This window comes from Gossypium arboreum, chromosome 11 (genome assembly GCF_025698485.1).
Source record: "Gossypium arboreum isolate Shixiya-1 chromosome 11, ASM2569848v2, whole genome shotgun sequence".
Taxonomy (NCBI): Eukaryota; Viridiplantae; Streptophyta; class Magnoliopsida; order Malvales; family Malvaceae; genus Gossypium; species Gossypium arboreum.
This window is the reverse complement of record NC_069080.1, coordinates 21466333-21476425: the sequence shown is the minus strand read 5'-3', so window position 1 is coordinate 21476425 and position 10093 is coordinate 21466333. Positions and strand designations below refer to the sequence as shown.

At 34.8% G+C, this 10093-nt stretch overlaps 2 protein-coding genes across 4 annotated transcripts; both read left to right on the top strand.

The window, feature by feature from the left end:
- On the top strand, window positions 1–402 carry LOC108471723 (uncharacterized). Its single transcript, XM_017773298.1, has one exon. It carries the CDS (start codon window positions 1–3, stop codon window positions 400–402), a length of 402 nt encoding a protein of 133 aa, XP_017628787.1.
- A 3863-nt stretch (window positions 403–4265) lies between these two features.
- Window positions 4266–9653, top strand: LOC108470447 (ultraviolet-B receptor UVR8). 3 transcript variants are annotated; one of them, XM_017771761.2, is made up of 9 exons: window positions 4266–4494; window positions 4915–5173; window positions 5976–6169; window positions 6266–6313; window positions 7172–7244; window positions 7443–7614; window positions 8532–8957; window positions 9040–9231; window positions 9364–9653. In XM_017771761.2, the coding sequence occupies exons 2-9, from the start codon at window positions 4915–4917 to the stop codon at window positions 9425–9427; spliced, it is 1428 nt and encodes a 475-aa protein (XP_017627250.1). In that variant the 5' UTR covers window positions 4266–4494; the 3' UTR covers window positions 9428–9653. The 3 variants fall into 3 exon arrangements, with proteins under 3 accessions (XP_017627250.1, XP_017627249.1, XP_052878169.1); XM_017771760.2 differs by lacking the exon at window positions 4266–4494 and adding an exon at window positions 4509–4770; XM_053022209.1 differs by lacking the exon at window positions 4266–4494 and having other exon boundaries at window positions 4913–5168.
- The last annotated feature ends 440 nt before the right edge of the window (window positions 9654–10093 follow it).

The following is a 10093-nucleotide window of genomic DNA, read 5'->3' as shown; positions in this document are numbered from 1 at the left end:
ATGGCGGTAAATAGTCGAAGGGCACAAACAACGAACGCTGAATTGTATTCGCGCGACTTGGAGACTTTTCGAGTTCAAGAGTACATCGGTTTTCGTTCGGGTCTTCCACCTAGGTCGTACACAGTTGATCTGCGAAACAGACGATGCGAGTGCGGGATATTTCAGACTCTTCGATATCCGTGTGCGCATGTTCATGCAGCGTGTGCGAGAGCAAACTTAAATGTTGAACAATTCATAGACGAGATCTACACGTTGGAACGCAAATTACGTATATGGGGGAACGAATTTCCTGTAATGCCCGATGTCTCAAACTGGGAAGTTCCACCGCCTATTTTCGAGATGGTGCCTGACTGTAGTCTCCGTAGACATTCTAAAGGTCGACCACAATCGACGAGAATTTGAAATGACATGGATGTCAGGGAGACGGGTGAACCCAAACTGTGCACTGTGTGTCGAGCATCCGGACACAACCGATCAACACGCCCACATCGTGTATATGTTTCTAGTCAATCGTCTTGTAATGTTGGACTCTAAGATGACGAGTGATATATTATTGAGCACATGTTCTTGTAAAACATTATAAATGAAATAAAATTAGATAAATTGTATGAGAAAAAATTAAAATTACATGGAAAAATTGATAATTTAAATGAAATGAGAAAAAATAAATTGAAATGAAACGGTACAAAATTTAAATGAAAATTGAAAGAAAGATAAATTCAAAAGAAATGAGGAAAAATTTAATTGAAATGAAATGAGAAAAAATGAAATTAAATTTGAAAGAAAGAAAAATTTAAATGAATGGGAGAAACTTTTAATTTAAATAAGATGAGAAAAAAATTAAATAGAAAGATAGATAATTTAAAAGAAATGACAAAAAATTTAAAATTGCATTGAAAAATAGAAAATTTAAATGAAATAAGAAAAATTAAAATTAAAATTAAAAATATAAATGAATTGAGAAAAAAATTTAAATGAAATGAAATTAGAATAAAATGAAGTTGAAATGAAATAAAATGAAGATGAAATGAAAAGAAATAAAAAAAAAGAGTTTGACATGACTAATATGCAGGCCTGGCCTGCATCACCTAAGCATAGGCCTGACAATGGCCTTGCAATGGTCGGCTTCAGCTTACTTTTTAAAAGTCGAAATGCCTTTTATCAGGCCTGATAAATGTGGTATTAGGTCTAAAAAATCCAAAAAAAAAGAGAAAATATGAAAATATGAAAAAAATTAAAAATTTTAAATTTAAATTGACAAAAACAAAATATAAAAAAATTTTAAAATAGATGAAAAAAATTTAAATGGCCCGATATTAAGACCACTTTTAATTAATTTGAAAAAATAATATAAAATGAATTGAAAAAATAATATAAAAAATAATATGAAAAGAAAATAATAATATGAAATGAATTGAAAAAAATAATTGAAATAAAATAAAATAAAATTAAAATGAAAAATAAAAGGGTTGATAAAACCCATCTGTGACGCCTGTGTCAGGCCTGTGAATTGGCCAACTATTTCATACTTCTTTTACTTTTTTTTTCATTTCATATTTTTTTTTAATTTTGCCCTTGAAGCCAAATGGTCCCCCACTATAAATAGGCTACTCCGATGACCATCAACGACCACCGACGACCACCGAGCACTTCCAGACACCTCCGACATTCGCTGTTCACCGCTGATGACCGCCGATCACTCCATGGATCTTAATCCTAATATTCTTTTAAATGATAACAATCACATTGCAGCTATGGTGCATCAAGTAAACGAGAAATAAAATGTCTGATTTAATTTTAAATATTCTTTTAAATTCTTTTTTAAATGAGAAATATAACATTATATATTTACTATAAATGCAGAATCTGTATTGAATTATGAGACCCTGGGTGCATGATCTCAGTTATTTTCCCGATCGAAGAGTTTTACCGTATTTGAATGTAGCGGGTTTTGAGGTAGCCGCATACATTCAGTTATTTAAGCTACGAGCCGATTTAATATCAGCCTTAGTTGAAAGATGGCGCCCGGAGACACATACGTTCCAACTCCCGTGTGGAGAGGTTACTATTACGCTACAAGACGTAGCAGTCCAACTAGGGCTGTCTGTAAACGGCGATGCAGTGACCAGGCTTGGAAAAGGGCCAGATCCATGGTGCACTTGCGAGCGATTACTTGGAAAGGTGCCCCCGAACGACGACAAAGGATGATTAACACATATTAAATTTAATTGGTTAAAACAAAACTTCCGACATCTTCCAAGCAGTCCAACGCAGATGGACATTATCTACGCTGCGAGAGCGTTTATTCTTCAACTTATAGGTGGGATACTATTGCTAGACGTAAATCAAAATAAAGTCTCAATAACGTATCTCCCCTTATTAGAAGATCTCGAGCATGCCGGAAGATTTAGCTAGGGCTCTGCAGTGTTGGCATACTTATACCGCGAGCTTTGTCGAGCAACAAAGCCGTCTACGAAAACAATAGGCGGTTGCTGCCTTCTACTGCAGTCTTGGGCATTATATCGAATGCTATTTCTGGCATCAGTGAACTACCAACTGTATGTCTGGCCACTGGTTAATAGGTAAATATATATTTCAATTTTGCCATCTATTTTTTAATTATATACTCTAGTATATTCGTTTTTTTCATATTGAAAATAATATGATAAATTTTTTTTTAGATGGGCAATTGTACCGGGAATCGGCAGATCATTCACGGTACCTATGTACCGTATGATGATAGAGACTCATTTCGGGGATGCTGTAAAATACGATTCCGAATTTTTCTTTTTTAAATACAACAATTGCACAAGAAAAAAATTAAATATAACGTGTTCTTTATATTATGCAGTTTATATGGATGCCATATAATGAGGAAGATATCGCAACGCTTATACTATCATGGGTTACCGAGCAACAACAGTTGTTCGAAATTTTTTGTAAATGCTCACCCCTACTTCTAATGGCCGTACCTGTTCAACTCGGATGACCGGCATCAGGCCTTGGGACACAGGCCATGGCAGGCTTCATAATGCGTAGCAGGCCAGGCTTTGGATGCTTGTTAATCGCCGGTTTCAGGCCTCTTAATGGCCTCTTTTAATTAAATTGCTTTATCATTTAATTATTTTATTTTTTAATTAAAATCGAAATTTTAAAAATAATAAATTTCTTCCTTTAAATTGATTTGTCCCGGAACCAAACAAATTTTAAAAATATAAAAAGGAAACAGAAAACCAGCTGGGAAACTATAGCTTCCTAAAAACTCCAGATCTTTTCTTCTTCTATTATTTCCTGAGGTACTTTTGCATGGAGACTTTCTACCAAACGGTTTCAACCACAGCCTAGTTCGGTGTCGGCAAACCACCCACTATATATAAAGTTTGGTGCCGGTCATTGACCATTTTTTTTTGAAAATTTGTAAAATTTCAAATTTTTTTTTTAATATTGGTGCCAGCCATTGATAGGCCAACACCAAATTTTTTTTAAAACTCAGATTCGGTGCCATCATTGACAAAGCCAAGACCAAATTTTTTAAAAACTCAGATTCGGTGTTTGGCCATTGACAAGCCAAAGACCAAAAAATTTGAATTTTTTTTAAATTACTGGTGCCGGCTATTGGTAGGCTAGCACAAAAAAAAAATTAATTTTTTTTAAAATTATCGGTGCTTACCATTGATGATCAAAGACAAAAAAAATTCTTTTTTTTGAAAACTCGTATTTTTGTATATAGTATGATACGATTTGAAAAAAAATACCCTGGTGTCGGCCATTGACAGGCCAAAACCAAAAAAAATAATTTTTTAAAGCCTGACACAATCATCAAGTAATCATGTGTGCAAAATACGAGTTGGTGCCTGCCATTAACAGGCTAAAACCCTAATCTTTTGTTCATTTCAAGTCATTTTGGTGATTATTTTTGAACCTAAGTTATTTTTATAAATATTAAAATTTTTTGAATCAATTTAGTAAAATAGCCGTATTTTAGAGATGGCAGTACCCAAAAAGGTGTAGGTTCGGGTAAAAAAAGTAATCTTTTTTTTAAATTATAATATGACATGAAAATTATGTAGAATAAAAATGTTAAAAAAACATATCATTAAGTTAAGAATCACGTCAGCGGCAATTTAACGGTTTCCAACTTTAAAAAAAATAAAAAATAAATCGAATAATAAATTTATAATTTTTTTAAATCGAATAATATAATAAAAGAATATTTATTTACTATTCATTTTCATTATACAATATCTTGTGTCTAGAAGATTCTTTTTGTAAAACGGAATACTTGGGCCTAGAACATTCGGGTTCTTCATAATTTCCCAACCTGACTAGATCCGACCCGATTCCCATATTCCTGGAACACCACCGGGATCTCTTAAATCCAGAAATGTTACTGTCTTTGCCTTTTTTTGTCATGTAATAAAATCTCCATTTACTAATTTATTTTTTCTATTTAATCCAAGAAAATTCAATTCAATTTCCATTCTCAAAACTGAGGTGCGTTCATCAAATTCTCTCGAATTCGTTTCCTTGTTTCTTTTGAACTTAATCAAAGTTTTATCGAATTATAAACGCGATCATTGACTCCAGAAATTGTCAGAATCTTTTCTTTTTAAAGTCTCCTTTCCTTTCCTGCATTTTCACGTAAACCAAACGGATATTATATCATCATCATTGTCCTTTTTACCTTATTAACTTAAAAGCACTTGGCTTTTCGTGCGGGTTTCTTACTTTTCTTTTCCTTTCCTCCATTTTCCCACCTACCAAACTAAGGTAATGTCATGAACCTCGATTGAAAAAAAAAAAACCCTTTAATTTTCATTTTTTTGTTAAATTTATGGAAATTAGTATAATAGACAAATGTTTAATGTTGTGAACTTGTTCTCATTTATTGCATGTATATTTGTTTGTAAATAGATGGATATTGAAACAATTATGGGTGAAACGATGACCCGTTCTCAGAATATTCCAACAAAGAGTGCAATTTATGTGTGGGGATATAATCATAGTGGCCAGACTGGTAGGAGAGGGAAAGAACAACACTTGAGGATCCCTAAACAGCTATCGCCCGATCTCTTTGGGTGTCCGGCGGGGGCAAATTCCCGCTGGCTGGATATTGCTTGCGGCCGTGAGCATACTGCGGCGGTGGCCTCAGATGGGTCATTATTCACGTGGGGTTTGTTTGTTTTATTTAAATGAATTTGATTAGTTGTTTTTTCATTTTGAAAACGATGTGTGTTGTTATTTATCTTGCCATTTAAATTCTATTGTTGATGTCTTGGATTCTTGAGGATATTGAGAATGCTGTTTTTGTTGTATTGGTTGGTTCTGTTGATTTGATTCTATTGGTTTTGGGCATTTTTCCTCTGGAGCTTGTTTTCCATTTCTGAAGTCCCTCTTTTAAGTTTCTTTGTTATCATCAAGTTTTGTACATTATCCTGCCTTTTGTATTTGTCTGCTCCTTTGCTCTGGTTGTTTCGATCTTGCTATCTACTTTTTTTTGCCTACGGCTGGAATTCTGCTGGTCTAGTGGCGAACATTTGTATTATGTTGTTTCCTTTGAGGTGATTTGGTTGTTCTTATTGCTTGATTTATATTAGTAATAGCTAATTTGACTGTAGATTATCTCCTTGTTAATGAGAATTTATTTTTAGTGTGCATGGTCATTTATGTGCTCGACACAGGTATATTCATTTTTTTTCAAGTCTTTTCATGTATTTGGAGAGTTCTTGGAGGGTCATAGTCTGATATGCATTTCCATACATGCTTGGACACGGTACTTCAAGAAAAAAAAAAAAAAAGAACAGTTGGAACAACATAGGTATAGATTGTTTTGATAATTAAATATATGAAGGTGTTGTGCTACTGAAAATTGGAAACATAAAGGAAGTAGTCTTTGCCAAAGATGTGGCTGTTCTTGTTGTTTTTGTATGTTCATATCAGGAAAAGAAGAATTATATTTTGATGCATTTTGCTAGGTGCTAATGAGTTTGGACAACTGGGAGATGGCACTGAGAAGGGGAGGAAAAACCCAAAGAAAGTAAAGCAATTGCAGATGGAGTTTGTGAAATTTGTATCTTGTGGGGCACATTGCACAGCTGCTATTGCAGAACCTCGTGAAAATGATGGGACTATCTCAAAAAGGAGACTCTGGATTTGGGGACAAAATCAGGTAATGAAATTTATAGTTAATGAATCATTGTTGCTTTTTAGATTTTTAATTGATATTGATCTCACTTTCCACTTACTTTTCCATAAATGATTACAGGGATCAAATTTACCTCGTTTATTTTGGGGTGCATTCACTCCTAACATGGTATTGTCTTGAATTCCTGATGTCTTCACCCCAAGAGACGTTGCTGTTATTGTTTTGTTGCTCTTTGTTTTTGAACCTTTCTTTAATTCTTAAAGGTCCTGTTTATGAAGTTTGAGGCTTTTATTTATTTAAAATTTACGATTCCTGTCACGGACTAGGAAAAGGAAACTTCATGCTAATCACTTTTAGACATTTTGGTTCTCTGGGACCAGTTTTTATTCAGAACCAAATGCGAGGTTCCTGCTATCTCCTTCATAAATGAGTGAACTGAAGATAGCTTTGCTTCAATAAGTCATGACCTAACTTTTAGGATACTTTTGCAGTATCATTTGCTTCTAATATTATCTGTGTTCTTTTATCTATATTGATATGTTATCTAGCTCATGACCTGGCAGAGAAATAAGCGGACTTTTCCAGTCGATTTTCAGGCTGGCAGGTTGTTCCTTGAATTGGTTTATTACCTAACCAACACTAGAGAATCTCCACTTTGATGACACACATGCACAAGTATGAGAGAAGAAGGACCTAACTTTATCACTCCTCCCTCCATCGACTTCAATTGAATTCTGTAACATGGAGTTTGCACATTTTTTTCTGTTTCTGTTTGAGACAAATATAATTTAGCTTGTAGCTTTCTCATTCAACTTTCTGCTTATGTGGTCTGATCTTAAGCAGCGTAATCTTCCACCATTCTTAATTATTGTGTCTAATTGAATCCGCGAACACTTTTTTTTTCCTGATTAACTGGTCTTTTTCCATGTATATTTCGATCATGATTTCTAACCAAGGATCAGGTTCTCTGAAGCTGTTTACTGATTGCTTTATAATACGAGATTAATATGCGTTTGATTATTACAGGTTATCCGTCAAGTGTCCTGTGGAGTGGCCCATGTAGTTGCTTTATCAGAGGAAGGCCTACTACAGGCTTGGGGTAAGCTTTACTACTTCACAATATCATGATTTATTTAATGACTGGAGTTTGCAAATATATTTGAGGTTTGTTGCAAGCGATTAATGTGCCTATAGGCCTCATTCTTTACAGAACCTAGATTTAGGAAGGAAACTTAAGAACTCATGCTAGTTTCATGCCACCTATTAATCGATATTTATCACTGTTCTGATAAACCAGGCTATAATGAGTATGGTCAGCTAGGCAGAGGCGTTACTTCCGAAGGATTACAGGGTGCTCGTGTGATAAATGCATATGCAAAATTCCTGGATGAGGCTCCTGAGCTTGTGAAGATTACCCAAGTGTCATGTGGGGAGTACCACACTGCAGCTGTTTCTGAAAAAGGCGAGGTGTAAGTTATCCAAAGGACTTACTAGATGGAGATAAGATCTGTGTTTAAGTATAAGAATTGTGGTTATCCACATCACTTGGGTTATTAAGTTCCAGTTGGAGGGGAATTGTTGTTGAAAGGGTGTACCTGCTTGTACAGATGGAAGAAAAATGATTGATTTTATTCCATTCCTTAATTTTGGCTTTTGAGGAGGAAAAGAAAGAAGTAGAAGAACTTTTAAGGGAATAGGGTTACCATCAAAGCACCTTGAGACATAATTCTTTAGTTTATATATTTCCAGGTTTAACAGGCTTTGCATCTTAGCAGATCTACTATCTCTTACTTTTTTTTCCATTTGCCAAGAAAAAAAAAAAAGAGGAGGGGGGTGGGGTTGACAATTTGTATATCCTTACACAACTTAGTTACTTTATATGAGTGTTTGGATATAGTTTATCATGTGAAATTCAAACATTAGCCAGGAGGAGATGGGATGCAATGGAAATGAGATGGATTGTGATATGCAAGTCTATTACCTCAGGCTATAGCATGAAATGAATGCTAGTACTTTAAAGGAAGTAAAAGAATGACTTCACGCTTTCAGTGTACGAGCTTGTTTTCATGTATTTTCCAATTATGGTGGTCTATAGATTTTGAAGATATCTGATACTTGAGTTTCCTGTTAGGCTTTTCTTGGAGCTTGCTATCTCCACATTAGTTCCTTGCATGGTGCGTTTATTTATGGTGTTTTAGGATCTAAAATTCCCGCATGTTCCAGTCTGCAACATATCTACAAGCACTATGCATAATGTATATCACCATGCATTCATGCACTACATCAAAACAGATGTTGGTCATCTCATGTTAAGAGTCCTATGTTGAGAATTCTTCCTCATCAACAAAGATATTAGCATTGATGATTATCTGCTTTTCTATTTCAGCTATACTTGGGGTCTAGGAAACATGGGTCAACTTGGACACAGTTCCCTTCAATCTGGTGATAAAGAGCTCCTGCCAAGGAGAATAGTTGCTCTGGATGGTATATGCATTAAGGATGTTGCTTGTGGTGGGGTACATACATGTGCTTTAACTTCAAAGGGAGCACTTTATGCGTGGGGTGGTGGTCAAGTAGGACAGCTAGGCCTTGGCCCTCAAACAGGATTCTTTTCATGCAACCCTAATGATTCATTCTTTCGTAATATCCCTGCTTTGGTTGTTCCCACCGGTGTCCAGCTTGTTGCTTGTGGACATTCTCACACACTTATTTGTTTGAGAGATGGAAGAATTAATGGATGGGGCTACAATAGTTATGGTCAGGCAGCAAATCAGAAATCTATTTATGCGTGGTATCCTTCACCAGTTGACTGGTAGGAATATAGCCAAATTATTGTGTCATAGGCTTTTGCAACTTTTATGGTGTTCTGTTTAGATGACAATTCTATATTGTAGGTGCGTTGGTGAAGTGCGAAAACTAGCAGCTGGGGGTGGTCATTCCGCTGTATTGACTGATGCATGTTCTTTGAAAGAACTTTGCGAGTTTAGGCTTGCAGAGTGTGTGACCTTATCAAATGCTGCACAGATAGGGGATGTTGCTTCTCGAACTGGAGCAGATGCTTTAGCACGTCTTTGCGAGAGACTGAGGTACTGTTTTCCTTTTTGGGCATCATTCTGCCTAATTTCTCCTTTGTGTAAAATTTCCACTTTCATACTCATTCTCTGCTTTATCTTTTTGTTTCGATGCGTAACATGTCAGTCTGTTCTTTGGATTTGCAGGGAACATCATCTTCATGGTGGTGGTTTTGACGATCAGGATGACATCAAAAATATGAAGAGCTGACTGCTCGCTACGAATTTCGTGTTGTGACCTTCATTACCAACCTTAGAATTGTAGGATAATTGTGAATCAGTTCAAAATCCATCCATTGTATTGGTTAGAACAGTATAGCAGAAAAACTAAAACATGAACTCAAATAACAGACTTGTTTAGTACGAGTTGGTAGAACTTGAAAGTTTGTATGGCTTGATAATTGGAAGGCTTACAAACAAACATTCACCCCTAACAATCATTCTGTTTCTTTTTGTATTTTGAACTGCTCTGCTCAACTCCTGCTTTTGCATTAGTACTGCAGCATAAGCTCTATAAGGAACTCTTTAAAGAGATTGATTTTCGGTTTAATATTTTTATAATGTAACAAATAATAAAATTACACTAAAAAGTTTGAAGCATTTAGTAGTTACGATACAAGTTTAAACTTCTTTGCTTTGGTTTTGTTAGATTTAGACAATCTAACAAGAATAAACAGAAATGATACTCAAATTTGATCTCAATTATTATTTAATAATAAATCTTTTTGAGTTTTAAAGATATAAAATTAACCTTTTTGTATATTTTTAATAATAAACTCCCAACTTGATAAAAAATATATAAAAATTGAACTATAAATCGAGGATAAAATTGTACTGCAATATATTTTAGGGTTCAAAAAATTTGAATTTCAAGTTA

Bases quoted from the DNA above. Each gene is read 5' to 3' on its own strand.
- LOC108470447 (XM_017771761.2), top strand. From the start codon at position 4,915: ATGGATATTGAAACAATTATGGGTGAAACGATGACCCGTTCTCAGAAT. The intron at 5,174-5,975 runs GTTTGTTTGTTT...GCATTTTGCTAG, and splicing joins TGGGTCATTATTCACGTGGG to GTGCTAATGAGTTTGGACAA. The intron at 6,170-6,265 runs GTAATGAAATTT...AAATGATTACAG, and splicing joins GGATTTGGGGACAAAATCAG to GGATCAAATTTACCTCGTTT.
- LOC108471723 (XM_017773298.1), top strand. From the start codon at position 1: ATGGCGGTAAATAGTCGAAGGGCACAAACAACGAACGCTGAATTGTAT.